The sequence below is a fragment of the Callorhinus ursinus genome, unplaced genomic scaffold (genome assembly GCF_003265705.2).
Source record: "Callorhinus ursinus isolate GAN/ISIS: 27379988/994484 unplaced genomic scaffold, GSC_fseal_2.0 scaffold10, whole genome shotgun sequence".
Lineage (NCBI taxonomy): Eukaryota > Metazoa > Chordata > Mammalia > Carnivora > Otariidae > Callorhinus > Callorhinus ursinus.
In genome coordinates, this window is record NW_027397072.1 from 60989017 (window position 1) to 61011436 (window position 22420).

The 22420-nt window shown below is 36.4% G+C and overlaps 1 protein-coding gene across 4 annotated transcripts in view; it reads right to left on the reverse strand.

The window, feature by feature from the left end:
- Nucleotides 1-4331: 4331 nt before the first annotated feature.
- The window catches only part of REL (REL proto-oncogene, NF-kB subunit), a 34230-nt gene continuing 16141 nt past the window's right edge, over nucleotides 4332-22420 (reverse strand). For 3 of the 4 annotated variants that reach the window (XM_025868659.2, XM_025868661.2, XM_073897676.1), the window contains 6 exons: nucleotides 11946-12086; nucleotides 10718-10822; nucleotides 9939-10151; nucleotides 9108-9176; nucleotides 8910-8981; nucleotides 4332-7517 (listed from right to left, as the gene is read on the reverse strand). In XM_025868659.2, the coding sequence (XP_025724444.1) occupies nucleotides 6724-7517; nucleotides 8910-8981; nucleotides 9108-9176; nucleotides 9939-10151; nucleotides 10718-10822; nucleotides 11946-12086 (1394 nt within the window). In that variant the 3' untranslated portion in view covers nucleotides 4332-6723. The remainder of the gene's footprint in view (nucleotides 7518-8909; nucleotides 8982-9107; nucleotides 9177-9938; nucleotides 10152-10717; nucleotides 10823-11945; nucleotides 12087-22420) is intronic. The other variant, XM_025868660.2, reaches the window with a different exon arrangement.

Consider the following 22420-nt stretch of genomic DNA (forward strand, 5'->3'; position numbering starts at 1 on the left):
CCCTTTTTTATTTGTAATACCTTTCTCTGACAAAATCTGGCTTCCATTAGCCTTAATATATTTGCTTGTAGATCAGTCCCTCTCATAAAAACCTTTTGCTGCGTCCTTATTCCAGATCCCTGAGAGTCCCCTCCATACTACTACCCTCAAATGTTCTCCTCAGGCTTCACCCTGTATCCCACACTGGGCCCCACCTTTGCCCCCTGTGGCAGTACCTACCTCAGAATAAGCTCAGAATAAGCAAATGATGTTTGTCCTGAATTATACAGGAAGGGAGAGAGGCAGGAAATAAATCAGGAAGGCAGAAAATGAAAATCTTTTAAAAATGCACTTTAGTACTCTACAAAAATTATAATTTCAAAGGACAGTTACATATTCAGGTATATTCAGCTATAGCTTTCCATAAAAATGCATGTTTCTAAACAACCAAACTACCTTTCCCAAGGAGGATGCTATAAATCACAAAATCTCACCAATATTTTTAAAGTCAAATCACAACAAAATTTTAAGAATTTTAGAGTTTTTCCATTTATTATATTACCACAAAAAATCACTGTATACAAAGATATTACAAAGGTAATAAAATATTCTGTACAACAAAAAGGATTTTCACACTTTACAAATGATTGCATCCTTTTAACACATTTAACATTAAATAATTTGAGAACTTTAAAAAAACTTTTCAGTACCTCTAAATTTATTATAGTTACTAAGAAGCATATAAAAATACTTAGCATAGTAAAAAACAGGATAGTGCCATTCTGCAGGGTTCTGAATTCATCAGTTAACAGTATTTTCCAGTACATTCTTTTAAAACAGAAGTCATCTCTGAAGGGTTTGTCGGGTCTGAACCATGACCCCAGTGAAGCCCTGAGAGACTTCTAGACACAGATCCCCAAATCCTCCATCTTACCTATTTCTGACTACATTTTAGGCAAAGCCATACTGTTTTGATTAGATAATAAAGAAGAAAAATAGGTAAGATGTTTACTTTTATCAAAAACATATTTTATTTACTCTGCCGATAGCCCTGAAAACTCGATTTACTGAAGCACCAACATTATTTACTAATTATTGTGTATTACTACTCACACATAGGTGTTTAATGAAAATTTTAAAATTCTTTAAATTTTTGAAAAGTCCCAATAGTAAACTGAAGTTTTGGAAACAAGTGGTAAGTGACAAATGATAAATTCTACCCTCTTTAAATAGGTCATTACTAGCAGGTGGTATTTTTTCCCAAAGCCATAGACATTTAAAATAGAAAAATATTTAGAAAATCTTTAGAAGAAATAATTGTTTAAACATTTCATCTGTGTTTTGTTTATTAGTCATGGCAGTGGGGACACGATGGGAGCTTTCTGATCTCTACTTTTGTATGAGTGAAAAAAGTTATAATTACTTTTGAGATTCAGTCTTATTCACCGATTTTAAGTTTGTGCTTTAAACTCTACTAAGATGTATTAGTTAAACTATTAGTTTGACTGAGTCAAAGGCATAAAATTGGATATAGACAAACCATATATTTATCTCTGATTAGTTGCCCACTCCTGGGCTTATGATGTTAAAATAGCATGATATTTATTTTTGTGATACCAAAAGCATCCTAATTTTGCCCCTTTCATACTCAACCCCTGAAAACTAAACAGATCAGAAATCCTTCAGTGGCAACTTCATTAGCTATGATGAGGTTCCCTTTTAGGAAGACAGTCATGTAACTCCCAATTCATAATCAACTTTGGCAAAGAAATTAAGGGTCCTAGAACTTCAGAACTGAAGTCAGTAAATGACCTTATCTTTGCTATATAATAGAAACCGGTTCTGAAAAGAGTAAGGCCAAAAGAAGGGCCTCCAGATCTGGGCAAAACAAACAGCCAATCTAAAGAGAAACCCATCTCAGGGTTCTTACTAAAGAATCTAATCCATAGCGATTTTTCTCACTCTGCCATGTATCAGAAGGAGTTTCTGGGTTTAGAGATTAATCAAGGCCACAGGATTACACCCATATTTATTAATATTTGATTAGCACTATGCTATTTACAGTTTCTTATGCATCATTTTATTTAATACAACACATCTTGTGAGGTAGGTAAGCAGGGTATTATCTGCATTTTACATCTGAAGAGAGGCCCACAAAAGGCATGGTTTGTTAGATATTATATAATGAGTATGTGGCAGAGCTGAAGATTCAACCCAGATGTCCTGACAAAAAAAAACCCCTATTCTTGGGCGCCTGAGTGGCTCAGTCGGGTAAGCGTCTGCCTTTGGCTCAGGTCATGATCTCAGGGCTCTGAGATTGAGCCCTGCATCGGGCTCCCTGCTCAGTGGGAAGCCTGCTTCTCTCTCTCCCTGCCTGCCGCTCCCCCAGCTTGAGCTCTCTCTGCCAAATAAATAAAATCTTTTTTAAAAAAATCTCTATTCTTTCCATTTCTCCATGCTATTTAACATCACATGGCAATTTCTTTAATCCCCTAGTATATCAATGTATGATATAACAAATTATTTGGTGCTACTGGGCAGCCTGGATCTCCAATTCCAAGTCTCTCTTAACATGGACAGTCTCAATTTTTTTTTTTTTCTGAAACATTAGGTTAAAAACTGACAACCCGGCTGTTAGAGAAACCCAGTTACCAGTTTAAAAGACCATTATGATAGCAGGTTCTGATGACAGAAATCAGAATAGTGGTTCTGAGGAGTAAGCAGATTGGCAAGGGCATAAAGAACAGAGGCAGAGTGGATAACATGGTAAAGGCATGGAGGCCTGGCAGCCTAAGAGAGTTTTCAAGGAATGCCAGCTTATTATAGGGTTTAAGGATAACATGATATTATTTTTAACCAGAGCATACTGAAGATTCTTGTGGGGGAAAAGGAATGAAGGCCTATACTAAGGAAGCACTAGGAATGAAGGAGGGACTAATGCAAGACATTTTTATGAGGCAGAATTTAAAAGACTTGATAACTAAGTAGGACAGTAAAGGAGAAAAGGAATAAAACATGATTCAAGGTTCCAATTAATATCTTGGGTGCCAGGGTAAATGGTAATGCCATTAATGAAAGTAGAGAATGCAAAAGGGGGAGGCAGTTTATAAAGGCAATTTGGGTAGCGTGAGAGAAAGCTGAAACTGGGCACTGATGAGGTCACCAAGGGGGTAAAAATAGGACCAAATGAGGGCTGGGGTTGAGATTCTGGAAGAAAGTCAACCTGAGAGAGGAATCTTATCTACCACAGAAAGCTTGGAGGAGTATCCAAGAAGGGAGTAGCCAATAGGAAAGAAGGTTATGGATAGGTCAGGCAGAGTAAGGACTGATAAAAAGACACTAGATTTGACAAGGAAAGTGTCTCTGGTCACTTTTCCCAGAATATCATAAGAAAACAGTAAGAGGAGGCACCTGGGTGGCTCAGTCGGTTAAATGTCTGACTATTGATTTTGGCTCAGGTCATGATCTCGGGGTCGTAAGGTGAACCCTGGGTCGGGCTCTGCACTGGGCATGCAGCCTGCTTAACATTCTCTCCCCCCCCCCTCTGCTCTTCCCCCCACCCTTGAGAGTATACAATGCCTACCTCCCGCCCCTGTGCCTCTCTCTCAAAAAACAAACAAACAAAAAAACAGTAGGAGGTGAAAGACTAATTAGCCAAAGAATGACTGGGAACTGAGGAACTCGAAGCTGAAAGCATTTCCTGAGTCCGGATGTGAAGGAAGGAACATGAAGGTAGTAGGAAAGATTGTTGTTTCCTTTTTTTTTTAGGGCTAGAGAAGACGTTTATCACAGTTATACAAAGAAAACCACCACTAAATGGTGATGTGAGGATAGAGAAACAAGATGGGAGAGAGAGCAGGGCCCAGGGTACAAGCAGAGTGTAGAAAGGCAGAGGGGCACTTTGTCCTTGGAAACTAAGTGTGAAAAATAAATATAGTTAGAGATAGATGAGAAATACGTTGCCAAATTCTTTTTATGTTATAAAATAAATTCTATGATCAGTAAGTAGTACCTGAAAAATGAAAAAATCCATTGGAAACACTCAACACAGATATAGCAGTACCCTAATTCAGCTTACATGGGGAAGGGCTGGACAAAACAACCCTGCAAGACAAGTCAGTTGCTTATTGAATGAACAAAAATCCAGTTAGATATTCTAACAGTCTGTGTTTAAGCTGGCCAGTGCTAATTAATACAAAATTATAGGATTCTGTATTTTTTTAAAAAAAGCTCACCACCTATCAACTACTATCTGGAGATATCCTGGGTTCATTCATATTTTGAACAGAAAAATGATGCCTTCCAAGTTTTTTATTCTCCCTGGTAAGTTCTTCTAAAGTATATGTTTATGGTTTTTTTTTTTTAAAGATTTTATTTATTTAATTGAGAGAGACACAGCGAGAAAGGGAACACAAGCAGGGGGAGTGGGAGAGGGAGAAGCAGGCTTCCCACCAAGCAGGGAGCCCAATGTGGAGCTCTATCCCAGGACCCTGGGATCATGACCTGAGCCGAAGGCAGACACTTAACGACTAGGCCACCCAGGCGCCCTATGCTTATGGTTTTTAAAATTATGTAACAAATGTTTCATTTTTAAATCATAATTTCTGAGAAATATTAATGGTACTTAGGTATCTTTAATCTTTTTCTTCTTCTGCTTCCTAGACTATCCTAACCCCAAGGCTTATCTTGCTCTCCTTCCCATTTCCCAGTATCATTCAACTCAGAATTTTTATTTACATGATATTCATACATTTCCCATTTTGATTGTTCCAGTAAACTTACTGGTTTGGTTGGACACTGTGTAAATGAAATGACACACTGTTTCTAGCTCAGAACATGCTCAACATTTATGGCAGGTTCTATTTGTAAAATAGAGTAAGTCTTCAATAAGTCAGTTACTTAGCATCATGACAATTCCATCACAACTAAGATTACTGCCTAAATTCTACCATCATTTTGCCGCTGGGATTACTTTGCTTTCAGATGGTTTGGATTACATTAATCCTTGACCTGAAGGTGCATGATTCTGACATAAACCCAATGTCACATTATAAAAATCATAAATATCTAATTAAAGCTGTTCTTTCAAAAAAAACACAAACTTCTACTAGTAGTACTTTGAACATTCAATAAATATTTACCGAATGCTTAATATGAGGCAGACCCTGTTCTACAAACTGAGGATTCAACAAACAAAACACAAAAATTTTTACCTTTGTGAAGCTTATATTCCAGTATAGGGAGAAAAACTAAAAGTAAAAAATAAATGCTTAGTAAAGGTCAGATCCTGGTAAGTGCTATGGACCAACAGAAAGGAAAGAGGACATGGAGTGCTGATGCGTATAGATTCGAGGAAGGCCTTAATCAGTAACAGGTGAGTGAATCTGAAGGACGTTAAGAAGTGAGTTATGCATGTATCTGAGAGAAAAACAGTCAAGCCAGAGGGGACACCAAGTACAAAGAGTCTGAGGCACGGATATACTTGGTGTTTTTGAAGAGAGACTATGAGGGCAGAGTGCCTGGAGCTGAATGAGGGGAAGAAAACAGTAAGAGATGAGATAGGAGACGAAGTATGAGCCTGCCAATTTTAAGGACTTTGATCTTTACTCTGAGTGGGAATGGGGAGCCACTGGATGGTTTTGAGCAGATGAATGATACAATTTGACTTGTTTTAAAAATAATCATTCTGGCTACTTTGGAGAGAAGAGACTATAGGGGCACAAGGAGGAAGATCAAGAACTCAGTTTTGGATATGTTGAGTCTGAGCTGGATTTTTGTTCATTAATTAGGTTTCTAAGTAGAAATGTCGAATAAGTAGTTTTACATACATGCGTAAGCTCCAAGTATGGAGGTCAGAGGACAGGTCTAAGCTAGGGATAAAATTTACGAACAAAGAGCACGAAATTGGATGAGATCACAGTGAGTGAGGAAACACAAGAAAGAAGACAGGCCTAAGGAAACTTCTTTACCTTAAAGACGTGGGTGTAAAGCTAAACTCACAAGCAATTTAAAGGTAGGTATTTAAAATGGTCCAAAATGTAGAGAACTTCCCCTTCCTTGAAAGCCCACTTCACTTTCTGTCCAAGTTAGATTTTTTTTTTTAAGACTTTATTTATTTGAGAGAGAGAGCATGCAGGTGCACACGAGCGGGAGTGGGGAAGGGAGAGGGCGAGGCAGACTCCCTGCTGGGCAGGGAGCCTGATGCAACCAGATCCCAGGGTCCCTGGGATCATGACCTGAGCTGAAGGCAGACACTTCACCGGCTGAGCCACCCAGGCACCCCCTGCCAAGTTAGATTCTTAAAGATTTTAAAGATTGTTGATTTACATATAAATCTAAGAAACTCCAAGAAGCCTCAGAAAACCCCTTAGGGGTCACCTTGGCCTATGGGTCTCAAAAATAATAAGGAAATCATTTTTCTAATGACACAGTCATTACAGGTTTTACCTTAAATTTGCTTAAAAGCAAATATCAGTTAATTCATTTAACTAAGAATACATTAATACAATATAAAAGAAGTATAAAAAAATTGTATTTTGAAGAACTGGAGCCTTGCTCTCATTTTCTCCTCATTCTGTACTAGCAAAATGGGGTAAAGGACTCTAAAGACAAATTCCACAGCACACAGTTATCGGGTCACATGTTTCCGAAAGAAGAAACAGTTTTTAAGTTTCTATTTCAGAATTTCCCCTATATGATACTTTTCAGCTTTGAATTCAATATACCCAAACAACCAATTAAGTTTTACAAGTTACCTTGAAAAAAATCAAATGCAAATGAGTCACCTAATTGCTCATTCTGCATAGCGCCAATACTAGAATACTGACTATGAACAAAACCATGACTGTTTGGATTAGTACTGTTTGATGGTCCTGCCTCATTTATCATACTGTTACCTGTGCAGTTGAAGTCAGATCTCTCAAATGCCTCTGGCTGTGGAACAAACGCAGCCGTACTGGAGCCAGCGCCTGCTGGCATACTGGGAGAGGACATCTGATGGAGCTGTCTCAAGTCTCTCGGGTCTAACACCGAATTACATGAGGGGTTTTCAAGATTCATGCTCACAAGTCTTGGATTATCAGTCTCCCTCATGCTGTCATTACTAGGTGTTATCATATTCATAGGGCAATTCGGCAGCATGTTGCCATCAGAAATACCATATAAATCAGCTGGTGACATGGATGGTGCTTCCATTCTGCCTATGTCATTCGAATTGTTATAAATACAAGCATTAGAGGCATTCAAATCACGCTCAAGTGGCATTTCCAGATATGGCGAGATACCTTGTGGATTAGAGGGAAGTGTCCCTGTTGAAAAACCACTCAGTGGATTCGTACTGACTGTGCGCGAGGTGGGGTGGGCCCCTGACGACCAGCTGGAAGAAGGCTGAGACACCATTGAAGGTATGGGTGAAGTATGATGTGACAGTGCATTTGAGATGGACACAGGTGAGGAATAATAGGAATCTCCTTGACTTGAAACACCTGAAGTCCTGGGCATTTCTGTCAAAACTGCACCATGAGAAAAGTTTCCAGATTCTGTGGAGAGGAGAATGTATTTTTATAAACTGAAATAAAAGTATAAAAAACATTATCTCTAAATTAAACTTGCATAAACACACTAATAAAATTTCCAAGCAAACTAACTGATGGAACATTTTAGAGAAAAATATTAAATAGCACTAAAATTATTATAAGAGTCCAAAAAGCTAAATTCTGTAACACTTACTGTTTTACAAATACCTATAAAATAATTTTGGTAAGTTATTTTGGCACAGATAGCTTCAGTCCAGTTAAATATGAAAATTTAGCTTCTGAGGCTCTATAAAGTGAAAAATAAATCAGAACTTCAGGGATGCCTGGCTGGCTCAGCTGGAAATCCTGATCTCGGGGTCATGAGTTTGAGCTCCAAGTTGGGTGTAGAGATTACTTACAAAGCATTTAAAAAAAAAAAACAGAATTTCAGTTAATGGGAATCTAAATAGCCAAAATTATTTCATATTCACTACTTTTAGGAGAAAATAGAGGGATGGAGGAAATGCTCATTAGGGATGATTGAAAAATACACATAACTCGCTAAGATATATTAAGATATAACTCTAGGGGCACCTGGGTGGCTCAGGTGGCTAAGCGTTTAACTCTTAATTTCAGCTCGGGTCCAGATCTTGGGCTTGTGAAATCGAGCCTTGAGTCAGGTTCCCGGCTGGGCATGGAGCCTGCTTAAGATTCTCTCTCTCCCTCTGCCCCTCCCCTGTCTCTCTCTCCCCATCTCTCTAATAAAAAAGATATAATTCTAAGGTACTACAAAATTCCCAGTCAGAAAAAAATTAAGGGTTCTCTATTTATTTATATAGTATATGACTGCTGTACATCCTAAACCAGGAAAAAGCACAGATTTAAGAATGTAAGGGGAAGAAAAGACTTCTGGTTACATAACTCTGGTTCAGTGATTTGAACCAGAGGTTCACAACGTTTTTTTTTTTCTGTAAAGGGCCAAATATTTTACGCTCTGTGGGCCATACAGCCTCTGTTGGACCTACACAATTCTGCACTATAGTGCAAAAAAAGCAGCCACAGACAATATCCAATCAAATGAGCATGGTTGTGTTCTAGTTAAGCTTTATTTTTAAAGACAGGCAACTGGCCAGATCCAAACCATTTCTTCCATGATACACTGTAATTAAATAAAATTACCACCATATGAACAAATGTAATTTCTCAAACAATAAATTCCAAAAACATAATCATAGTTTCCAACAGGACCTTAAGAAGCAGAGATCAATTCATTTAATATTCAAAGCATGAAATGGGATTGGAAGTGGGAATGGAAAATAGTGAAGAAGCAGTTTTCATTCCTAAGAATGGAATTCTAATATATTGGGCAAAGCATTGGTCTTTTGACCATAAGGAATACTCTATAGGATAAAATACCTTTTTTGATGAATCTTCCTTCTCCAGTTGATACTAGGGTACCAGGTCTAGGTCTTTCAGGAAAATTAACTGCTGTGATAAAGTTTTTCCATTATTAAATGCAATTTAAAAAAGAACATCAGTTAAAATTTAGAAAACTGAGTAAAGCAAAAAAACCCAAAATCTATTTAAATACAAATCAATCCAAAATAATCTTACCGCAGTCTTGCCACAGTTTCTGGAAAAGTAGAGTTGTTTTTTGTTTCTTTGCTTTATTACCGTAAGTATCTGGTTAAAAAGAAACCAGGAAATCATCACAGGTTTATGCTGCTTCTCCTTTAACAAATAAATAGGTGTTTTATTCCCATAAGGTGCTTTAAACAAATGTATGTAATATGGATTTAGTAAATGTTGCAGAATGTGTCCCAAGTCAGTAGGACAGGGTATAATACTCATCTTGTTTTCTTATAACACCTGCAAGTCAACAATGTCAACTAATGCAATAAAGGCAGATAAGGGCCAAACCAAAATGGAGACCACTCTGAGTGGCAAGCTTTCCATCTTAAAAAGGGCACAATAAGTACAAAAACAGAATCTCAAATATACAATAATTTTGATAAACAGTTCGGATACTCTGAAATTATTCTAGATTCCTTTCCAAAGAAAGAGAGGCAAAGAGCAGAAGGATCAATCGATTAAAAAAAAAATCAACTGAAAACTTCCAGGAAATAGGGGCGCCTGGGTGGCTCAGTCATTAAGCCTCTGCCTTCGGCTCAGGTCATGGTCCCAGGGTCCAGGGATCGAGCCCCACATCGGGCTCCCTGCTCAGCGGGAAGCCTGCTTCTCCCGCTCCCACTCCCCCTGCTTGTGTTCCCTCCCTCGCTGTGTCTCTCTCTAATAAATAAAAAAAAAAAAATCTTAAAAAAAACACAAAAACTTCCAGGAAATAAAATGTAAATTATGAATAAACCTGACTGTATCCAAATGTATAAAATGTTATTAGAACTAACTTTAAGAAATACATAAAACATGACCACCAAGAAGTCATACCTTTTTCATCTGGCAGGTATCTAAAATCCATAGATTCACTAACTTCCTGGTCAGAAGGTCTCCGCAACTGCATTTTTACTGTCACTGGTTCTGTTATCGCTCTGCAATATGGTGGAGTCTTAAAAACAATGGCTACTTGACGGTGTACATCAGCTTGTGAAAAGATACCTTTTGCTTCCCAATCGTTCAACACAAACCGAACTTCTATGTCATCTAGTGAATACAAAAGCAAAGGAATAGCAATGGAAAACAAAATCCATCTATTAATCTAAAATACAGATGGTCCCCAACTGATGATGGTTCAACTTAACAATTTTTTGACTTGATGATGGTGTGAAAGTGATATGCATTCAGTAGAAAGTGTATTTCAGATTTTGATCTTCTCCCAGGCTACTGATAGGCAGTACGACACTCTCAAGATGCTGGGCAGTGGCAGCAAGCACGTTGGCGACATGACCAGGAGGGTAAACAACATACATCACAACTGTTCTGATTTTAACTTTCAGTACAGTTTTCAATAAATCACATGAGATATTCAACACTTTATTACAAGTAGGCTTTGTGTTAGGTCATTCTGCCCAACTGCAGGCTAATGTAAGTGTTCGGGCATGTTTAAGGTACACTAAGCTAAACTATGGTGTTTGGTAGGCTAGGTGTATTAACTGCATTTTCAATTTAAGATTATTTTCAATTTACAGTGAACTTATCATAGTATAACCCCACTGTAAGCCAAGGAAGATCTGTCTATTCTAAATTCAATGAAACAAATAAATGAATACCTTTCTGAACTTTATCACATAGTAGAAATATTTCATCACCACCTCTGACACTTCCACAGTTCTTGTTTACACGACAAATCCTTAATTCTGCAGTATTAGGAGCACCTAAATATAAAGGATTGTTTTAATGGGTTTCTGCTTTAGTAATATTTTTTATTCCTTTTTGATGGTGAGAATTCTAGGAAAACAATTTATAGGACAGATAAAAGCTTTAGTGTATACATAAATTAAGGACACTAAGTACACTAATCACCCACAACTGTCCTTCTCCCTTCTAACTGCACTGCCCAACCTGGTTTACAGCCTTGTGACTTCATTTCTCAGCAATAACTGATCCTCTAGTTAAATCTCTGTTCCTAAATTCTGATTCTTTCAATCCATCCATACACTGTCACCAGATTAATCTCTTAAATCATAACTATAAGCCTATAGCAATGCAATTTCATGCTTCCTATTAGGAATATAATTTTAGGAACTCTCCCTGGCAATTCAAAGTTCTCCATGATGAGGATACTCTGATCCACCTTTATAGGCCTATGTCCCACTATGCTACTATATGTAAAACAGGCAGTAATATACCATGAATAGATGCATATATAAGAGCAAATACACGTGTGCATGCAAAAACTTTGAGGGCAATTTCATAATCTTTTAAAACTACAAATACCCATATCTTTTGATCTAGCATTTGCCAACATTTCTACTTCTGTAAAATTATGCTAGAAACACATTTGCACAAAATATGCACGTACAGGATATTTTCTGAAGTACAATTTGTTAGAGAAAAAAAATCGAGAAGGAAACAAACCAAATGTCTTGTAATAGGGTAATGATTTAATAAAATTGTGATAGAGCCATATAAGGAAATATGCAGCTACTGAAGAGAATAAGGTACCTGAAAGGGAAAAGGGCTCAAGATATATTGCTAAGAAAAAAAAAAAATTTTTTTTAATGATCTGTGATGATTTTTTTTTTAAGTTGCCAAAAGTATACTATATGAATGATAGTGATGATGTGTTTTTATATATGAAGAAACTGGTGAAATATGTACCTGGGGATAGTGATTATCTTTGGAGGAGATCAGAGAAGATCTATTCTTCTTGTTATTTCAGTAATGCTTGAATTTTTCTTATAATGAACATACTCTTTCTCTGTCAAAATACCTTAAAAAATTAAACTAAAAAAAACATAAGCTAATGCTACAAATATAAGAAAATAAAGTACTTACGGTTGTCATAAATTGGGTTAGAGACAACAGGAGGTAGAGCCGTTGTCAAATTACCATGTTCATCAGGGAGGAAAACTTGAAAACATAATCTCACCACATTGAGGTCACAATCTTCAATATCAAGCAGCTGCTGTTCAGGGACTAAATAGTACATTTTTTTAAGAATGTAAAATAGTCACATAGAACTAAAATCCTGCTAGGTCCTCCTCCCTGCCCAACATATCCAATAACCCTAGGTAGCATCCAGTCTATGCTAACAAAATAGAATAGTATACAATCTCAAAAATGCCTTTTATCATTATCATATGTAGTCACTAACAGTATCCATTAAGTTACATACATGGTTGGGAAGTAACTACCCTAAATCATCTGAAATTTAGAGCAGAACTCCAAATTGATATTACTAACCAACCAAATTTTTACTAAAATGGTTGAAGGTTATACAAAACAGAGAAGAGGGAGAATATAAATCTGTGTAAGAATTACTATCATCCCTATTTTATAGATGAGGAACAAATTTTAAAGAGATGAAATTACTTCTCCAAAGTTCCAGATAGGAAGTGGTAGAGAAGGAATTCATACTAAGAAGTCATTGAATCCTGAACCTATGCTCTTGAAAACTGAACTCTATTAGAAAATTTTACATATGTTTTGCATAAAGGTGACATACATAGAAATATTTGCCAAAATTCAGAACAATACCTTAGGAATTAAATACCAAGACAATAGATGATATAAGGTAGCCAGCTAGTTTCCATAAAAAGTTTTTTTTTTTTTTAAAGATTCTATTTATCTATTTGACAGAGAGTTCACAAGTAGGCAGAGTGGCAGGCAGAGGGAGAGGGAGAAGCAGGCTCCCCGCTGAGCAGGGAGCCCAATGCGGGACCCGATCCCAGCACCTTGGGACCTGAGCCGAAGGCAGACGCCCAACCAACTGAGCCACCCAGGTGTCCCTCCATAAAAAGTTTTATGTGCAAATGAGGTTTGCTTTAAAAGACAAAAAAATGCTATAGCAGGAAAAATTTGCAGTTCTGAAAAAATATAAAAACCTTTATGACAGAATATAATGTAATGACAGTTTGTTAAATTGACATCTGAAAAGAAATCCAGGTTTAGTTTTGGAATTAAAATATTAACTGCAGTTTTCAAATAATATAAGCTGTAGGAGTAAATCATAACATTTTTTTAAAAGCATAAAATACACAATTATGTGAAAATTTGTGAAATTTTCAGAAAGTTAAAATTTGAAATACTAAATTAGAAACACAGTTAAAACCCAAATTCTTTAGTCTTACAGGCAATAATAAAATGACAATACAATTTTGATTCTGACTTTTTATTTAAACTATGCTCACAGTCTCAGTAGCTATCAACAACATTTAAAATATCCCCATTAGTATTCTTAAGCGAAGCATTTGAAGGCATCTACAAGAACTTATTTGTACAACTATTAGGTCAAAATATACACCTGTGATGCAGGTGTTCGTATCATAACATAATATGACATAATAGGTGTGGTTGAAAGGGGCTTATTACAAATAACAAAAGATACTCCTTTCAATTTTTTTGCTGTTATCACTTAGCCAGGGTTTAGGAGCTCTTTGCCAGGAATGGGGGTGAAGAGCAAATATATACTTATTATAAATTACAGTATCACAAAAACCCAGAGTTAAGTTCAGCGTAAGAGACCTCTTTTTTTCCAGATAGAGCCTGCCAATTTTGTAAGGTGGCTAAGAAAATGAGAAGTTGAGATCAACTCTCAATACCCTATAGAGGAAAAATAAAGTTCAGGTTCTACTGAGGATGGAAGATCTGATAAATGCCCTATACTCCGGTTGGGGCCCTGAAGGAGCTATACCTTAGGAGTTAAGAATGAACTGGAAAGATACCAGATCTCACAGAGATGAAGTCCGGCTTCAAATAATCTAACTCATTCACTGATCTGAGGCGATCTGAGATTGCTACCGACTAGCTGCCTACCACAAGAAAATCTTCTGGGGGAAAAAAAAAAAGAAAATCTTCTGAAGACAGATAACAATATCCTAGGCCTAAAATCTTTATAATTTTTCATATACAATGACTGGTATTCTATTTTAAATAACAGGCAAATGAAGAGACAAAATAGAGGGGTTTTTGTGTTTTTTGTTTTTTTTAAAGAAAAGAAAAACAATAGTCTATAGAAATAGACCAGGGGCGCCTGGGTGGCTCTGTTGTTAAGTGACTAACTGACTCTTGATTTCAGCTCAGGTCATGATCTCAGGGTTGTGAGATCGAGCCCCACGTCATGCTCTGGCACTGGGTTTGAAGCCTGCTTAAGATTCTCTCTCTTCCTCTCCTTTTGCCATACCCCCCAAAAAAGAGAGAGCACAAAGGATTCAAATAATGAAGTCTTCAGACAGGTTATTTAAAATATATATTCAAGGAGTTAAAAGACAAGATGGAGTTTAGTAGAGAACTTGAAATTATTAGGAAAGGAACCAAACAAATTCTACAACTGAAAAATACAATAAACTGAAATTAAGAATATCAAATTTATCAACTGTTTCTATAAAACTTTATTTTGTATCTTGCCTTTCTATATGCCAAGGACTAAAATTTGTTTACCAATATTTTTTACCAAGAGTCTTTAAAAATGTTGATTTACACTTAAATCTTCAATTCACTTTCAGCTGATTTCTGTATATAACAAGAGGTAGAAAAATCCAACTTAAGTCTTGTATTTTCTTAAGTGTCTTTCTGGGCTCACAATTCTACTCCACTGGCCAATCTGTCTATTGTTACCCCAATACTACACTGCCTTAATTAATACATCTTCATAATAAATCCTACTATCTGATAAAGTCAGTTTCTCGTTGCTGTTTCTCTTCTATAAAGTATCCTTCTCCTGTTCGGAATAATTTAATCATATTTAATGAAAAATCTCAAGAGTTTGGACTTGCATTGAGTCTGTATATTAATTTGGGGAAAAATGCCATCTTTATAATATTGATATTAGTGAACATGACATATATCTCCTTCAGTTTAGGTGTTCTCTATCATCTCATAATGAAATTTTATAATTTTCCCTAAAGAAATCTTGATCATTTCTTAGATTTGTTGACATGTACTTTACTTTTTCTGACAATATTCTCTTCAATTATTTGCTGCTGATATATAGAAATGCAACTGACATTTACATATTAATTTTACATCCACTCACCCTTTTAAAGTTATTATTTTAATAATCTATTTGTATGTCCTTTTGAGTTTTCACCATAAATAATAGCTTCCAATAATTACAGTTTTATTTCTGCATTTTTAATCAGGTCTCACTGCACTGGCTACAGTCTCCACTACAACGCTGAACAGAAACAGAAAGAGTACACATCCTTTCCTCATTCCTAATTTCAAAGTGAATGCTTCTGATGTTTCCTTTATTTAGGATAATGCTTGCTGTAGGCTTTTTAATACATACATATGCTGTAACACAAAATGCAGTATTTTATTCTGCAATGTGACAAATGCTACTCAGCTTTTAAAAATATGCAAAATCTGAAGTATGAGAATAATCAAATTCTCTTAAATTCCTCTAAAACTAGTTTAAAATTTCCCTTTATATTTGATCAAAAGAAAACAAGGTAACAATCATTCTTAATCTATCTTTACAGATAAATATTACACCTTAGTCCTAAGAGCAGGATGTACAAGAATTTCATTTTTATCAAAAAATATATTACCATGATGTAATATCTTGGAAGTAGATTCAAATTTTTTTAAAGTCAATTATAACATCTATTAGGTCTAGAGATGTGACATTTCCAAAATTCTAATACAGTTAAATACTACTGAAACACAAGTAAACAACAGGATAAAAATACACAGTATATAGACTAATGATTTTATTTTTTTAAAGATTTTATTTATTTGACAGAGCAAGAGAGAGAGAAGGAGAGCACAAGGAAAGGGAAGGGGAGGGGCAGAGGAAGAGACAAAAGCAGGCTCCCCGCTGAGCAGGGAGACCAATACAGGGCTGGATCCCAGGACCCTAGGATCATGACCTGAGCCGAGGGCAGACGCTTAACCAACTGAGCCACCCAGGCACTCTGATCACTTGTCTTCTTAAACTGTGTTCTTAGAAAACTTAAGAGGGCGCCTGGGTGGCTCAGTTGGTTAAGCGACTGCCTTCAGCTCAGGTCATGATCCTGGAGTCCCGGGATCGAGTCCCGCATCGGGCTCCCTGCTCAGCGGGGAGTCTGCTTCTCCCTCTGACCCTCTTCCCTCTCGTGCTCCCTCTCATTCTCTCTCTCAAATAAATAAATAAATAAAATCTTTAAAAAAAATAAAAATCTTTAGAAAACTTAAGAAAAAAATTAATAAACTGTGTTCTTTTTTAGACTACCAATATAAAATAATTCCCCCAACTCAACTGTAAAACAGTTTTTGTAACAATTCAATGTCCTCTGTATATGGAAAAATAGTAAAATACTGAATAAAACTGAATTGCAAATTCTTTATTGTCAAAATGCTAGATTTTAATTACTGAATATTAGAATTCCTTTTATGTCCTTAAATACATAGAAAACGATAAATAAATGAAATTTTTTTCAGCTTTTGTAGTAAGAGTCCTCTACGAAGTCTAACCGCTATTCTTTTATTCCAGCTAAGTGGACACTATTAAAACTTGATATTGAAGCCCTTCATTAAATTCCTCACCCACTTTAGATTTTAGCACATCTTAGACAATTTGAACAATATTTTTACATGAAGCCTCAAGTTTAATACTACTTGATTGCTATATATCCCTATTTGCAAGAGATAGTTCCTGTTTTAAAGAACTAATAGCAAGAAAGATAAGGAATGGCCTTACAACATACTAGCTGATGTAGTACACAAACTAATTCTACGCAAAGAATCGTTTTTAATAGTCTTTGTATTTTCATATGATATTTGATCTCTAGAAAATAGACTGTCACAATGAGATAGCATCAGTCTATGGATCAGAATTTGTAGATCCTACTCTGCTAAACATTTCCAATTCCATTGTTTTGTTTTGTTTTTTTAAAACCCAGGAGAATTGAGAAACTCCTTTGTTTCTATATATCATAAATATATATCACAAAAACAAAGTCAGCTGGTCTCTTCAGTACAGCAGAATTCTCCTATGTGAAGTGATGCAACTATGAAAAAGTATCAATTCAGCTCTGACAAATTTCTATGTAAGTGACAGAATTTGAACTTGCAGATCCCCAAAATAAAATAAACAACCAAAGAAAGGATAATTCTACCTCTGAGTTCAGGTTATTTAAATTAGTTTTTAGTGTTTTGAGTTTTTTTAGAGGGATTAGATTTTGTTTTGCTTAGTATTAGAAATGTACATTTTAGGTTTTATTTCAATACTCTAGGAAAATAACATATAATCATTATTTCTATTATGAAAACTACATCAGAATAGAAAATGAGGCCTACTATAACCATCTATTTATAATTTATAACCTGTTCCCCCTAACTACGGATTCCCAACTCCTTATACTGCTGATATTCCCCCTTAGCACTTTTCATTGTCTAATAAATTATATAATACACTTATCTAGCAAATTTGTTAACTGTTAATCTTTCTCCACAGAAATATAAACTCCTCAAAGGCAGGAATTTCTGTTTTATTCACTAACTTATCCAAAGCATCTAGAACAAGCTCAGACTATAGAATGAATAAGGTAAAAACCTGTTGAAGGAATGAATGCACATAAGTAGGTAAGATGTGTAACCTACTGCAAAGAAGTAGGAGACTTTTACCTCAAGGCACTTAGTTGTGAAGATATTTAATATAAATATACTGTTTAGGTACCAAAGTGAAATATAACCCAGTTCCATCAGAGATCCTGTCCACAGTGAGCATGAAATTCATCTCAGAAGACAACCACCAAAGCATTAAATGATGCAACAGATGTCACAAAGCTTTTCATGACCAATTGCTGAGTGAATGGTATAATTAGGAGGATATCACCTTTGGCTCAAGAGAGCTAAAAAGGTTTTCAGGGCATTTCAGGTAAGGAAAACAACTTGAATATTTTTGGTAGACAAATACAAACAAGGCATGTTCACTCATTCATTTGTTCATTTACCCTTTCAACAAATTTTAATCAAGCCTCTACCATGTGCCAGATACTAGGCTATGTGTTAGAGATACATAGAAGACAGTCCTTCAGAGCCTCAGGACTCAGTTGAAGGAGAAACATGCAAACAAAATTATAGCAAATCATATCAGAAATATGTAAAACATTTTGTGAAAACCGGATACTTTGCTCTGTCTGGAAAGGTTACAGAAAGCTTCAAAGAGGTGACCTTAAACTTGAAGGCTGAGCAGGAAGAATTCACCAGGTAGATCATAATATTCCATGTAAGAGAGCTGCATATATTTAAAGGCTGAGTAGCAAAAAAAAATGTGGCTCTTCTAACATGGCAAAATGGTTCAGATGGCAAAAACAAAGCACATATGTGTGCACTCAGTATTAGGGGAAGGAGGGACAGGAAGTCGAGGCAGAGGATGCAAACTAGAGGTGAAGATGGAATGGAAAGCAAAGACTGGATTATGAAGGGCTTTGAGTGCCAAGATTGAGAAGTTGAATCTAGCAAGTAGTTCAGAGTTGCTCAAAGTGTGGCCCATGGATCACTTGCATCAGAATCATCTAGGGCAGAGATTTTCAAATTGTAGTTTGGGACCCACACTGGTCATAAAATTAATTTGGTGGTTGGATAAGCATTTTCTTTTTTCTTTAATTTTAATTCCAGTTAGTTAACATACAGTGCACTATGTTAGTTTCAAGTGTACCATATAGTGATTCAACAATTCCATACATCACCTGGTGCTCATCACAAGTGCACTCCTTAATCCCCATCACTTATTTCACCCTCCCCCCAAGTACCCCCCCTCTGGTAACCATCCGTTTGTTCTCTAGAGTTGAGTCTGTTTCTTAGTTTGTCTCTGTTTTTCCCTTTGCTCATTTGTTTTGTTCCCTAAATTCCACATGTGAGTAAAATCATATAGTATTGGTCTTTCTCTGACTGACTTATTTCACTTAATAATACTCTCTAGCTCCATCCATGTCGTTGCAAATGGCAAGATTTTATTCTTTTTATGGCTGAATAACATTTCATTGTGTGTGTAAATACATATATACACATATATCCTTATCCATTCATCAGTTGACGGACACTTAGGCTGCCTCCATATCTTGGCTATTGTAAATAATGCTGCTATAAACATAGAAGTGCATGTAGATAAGCATTTTCTTAAAAAAAAAAAAGAGAGAGAGAGTAGGAAATGGAATGGAAAAGAATGGAAGAATGGAATAGCGTAGAGAACATATTCCATGTAGTAAGAATTTGGGACCCACTGCTCAGTCATAAAACTAATTTGGTGGGTTGGATAAGCATTTTCTTAAAAAAGGGGGGGAAGAAATGGAATGCAAAGTCATAGCTATAAAAGAGTATACTGCATGTAGTAAGAATAGTGTTTTTATCTATGTATGTATGTATGCCTATATATGTATTGAGTGGAGAAATAAGATCTGTTTCTTCTGTGAGTCACAGTCAAATAAGTTAAGACACATGGAGCTACAGGCTTCTTGAAACACAGTCCCAGGGCGCCTGGGTGACTCAGTCAGTTAAGCATCAGCCTTTGACTCAGGTCATGGTCCCGGGGTGCTGGGATCAAGCCCCGAGTCTGGGCTCCCTGCTCAGTGGGGAGTCTACTTCTCCCTCTCCTTCTGCCCCCTGCCCCTGCTCGTGTGTGCACTCTTTCTCTCTCTCCCTCAAATAAATAAATCTTTAAAAAACAAACAAAAAAACAACCAACACAGCCCCAGATCCCTTGTCACACCTAACAAATTAATCAGAATGTGACCTGGAATCTACCTTTTTAGCAAGTAAGAAGGGATTCTTAATGCACATTCAAATCGAGAACCACTGATGAAAATTATTCAGAGCCACTGAAGGATGATAAGCAGAGTTCTGAAGTGATTCCTACTCGTTTTAGAAGGATATTTTTGTATGCAGTGTATAAAGTGTTTGGAATATGATAAAGAACAGAGGCAGGACCACAAGGTTAGGGGCTAACAACAACAGTCCAGGCTACAAATGGTGTAAGCTTACTTCCATCCCTATGGAAAATGAAGAAGATGGCCAGAGAGATGGTCAGGGTAGGGTGAACAAGAGAGTTTTGCTGGAATAGTGAGGGGTTTATGAAGAGGACCAGGGGAAGAGAAGGCAGGAAAGATATATTGGAGTTACATGTGGAAAACTTTCAATTTAGGGCCATTTAGTTTTTAAACTTTTAAAAGAGCCATTCCAATTTCTTAATCAGAATAATATGCTATAAAAAGCACTGTTCTAAGAAGATTACTTCTTAGTAGTAAGTGGGGGTGGGGTGGATTCCACACCTCAAACTGTGCGATACATCCTTCACCTAGAGAGAGCAAAAGGGCTATGGGGAAGAAAGGGATGTTACAAAAAACTAAACAACAACCAAAACCATAAACACTGTGAAGGCTCAACTGGCAGGATTACTTCCTTCCCCAAATCTAAATCCACCTAGGCAGCTCAGCAGAGAGAAGATCATGAGCCTGGTGGCTAGGCTACCTGTGTTCAAATCCCAGCACCACCACTTACCAGTTCCATGACCTTGAGAAAATTACTTAACTTTTCTATGCCTTCATTTCCTTATTTTCAAAATGGAGATGATAACAGTCCCTACCTCATACGTTGCTGTAAGAATTAAATGAAATAAGGAGCACCTAGCTGGCTCAGTCGGAAGGCATGTGACTCTTGATCTTGGGGTTGTGAGTCTGAGCCCCATATTGAAGGGTAGAGATTACTTAAATAAATAAACTTAAAAAAAAAGTTTTTTTTTTAAAGATTAAATAAAATAAAATATGTAAAACACTTATTTTGTACTAAGAACTATTCTAGGTGCTATATGAGTGTTATTAACATCATGCCTGGTTCTGGATTGGTAAAAAAAACCAAAAACCTAAAAAACTTCTGGAAGGCCCATCTGCCTCTTACTCCCCACATCTTCCTTTCTTAATGCCTTTTCCACTGGAGTCAGGAGACCTAGACTTGAACTCTAGCTCTGCCACTTGTACTTGCTATGTAACTTGGGGAAATTACCAAAACCAAAGCTTTGGGGTTCTCTTCTATAAAGCAGTGTTGCTGTAGTGACTAAATACATAGCATACACAAAGTACTTAACATTTACTCCTTGACACACAAAAAATACTTAATACATGGTAGCTGTTATTTATGATCTTCTTCTATACTACACGATCCCTGTTTTATACTGCATCTGGACATAGATGGACTCTATAAGTTTGGGCTTTTACTTTAGCAATGAAAATGAGCATACTCTTGACCCAGAAATTTTCCACTTTTGAAAATTTATCCTAGGGGTGCCTGGCTGACTCAGTCAGAAGAGCAAGCGACCCTAGAGCTCAGGGTCATGAGTTCGAGCCCCACGTTGGGTGTAGAGAGGACTTAAATTTAAAAAAAAAAAAACCTTAAAAAAAATTTATCCTAAGGAAATAATCACACAAAAACTCCGTGTATAATATATGTTCAATGGAGTTTTTTTAATAAAATGAAAATAACCTAAACATTCATTAACAGATGGCTAGATAAATTGTGGTCTGTCCAAACAATAGCATACTCTGTTAAAAAGTAAAACAGATTTGTAAGTACTAACATGGCAAGATGTTTAAGATCTATTGCTAAGTGAAAAGAAAAAAGCAGTAGCATGGTTCTATTTATGTAAAAATACATGCATATAGTTGGTATACAGTTGGATATTTACTCTTTAGTGGATTTTGCTGGGGATGGCAACTGTAAACACTCTGTATTGTTTGAATAGATGAATGACTACACCAAGCTAAATGCTGGCATCCCACACTACAGTAGTCTCCACTGTAAAAACTATGAAATGATAAGTTCCTAAACTAGGGAGACAGCTATACATATATAAAGGAAATTCTAAAAAAATACACGCCAAACTTAACAGTCATCTGCTCTGATGAGGAAGACTGAAGGGGAAGAAGGGGACTTTTGTTTAGAGCATTATACTAAATAGTATGAAAAATAAAGACCTAGGGAAAAGAGATGCAGACCTTATGGTTCATAAAAATACAGCACTTGGTTATGAACATATTCCTTAAAATATCTTCATAACCCTTAAATTATTTTTATACATCCAGGAAAAACACAAACCAACGATACAAGGATGTCTTAAATATGACGGAGAGATCTATTCTTTGAAAATATTATTGCCGTTCAGTTCCTGAAAGATGCCTATTGAAGTAGCTGCAGAAGACTTTACAGTGGAGACTACTCTAGTGTGGGATGCCAGCATTTAGCTTGGTGTAGTCATTCATCCCTTCAAACAACACAGAGTGCTTACAGTTGCCAGGCGCTACACCAGATCACACTATCCCTGACAAAACCCACTA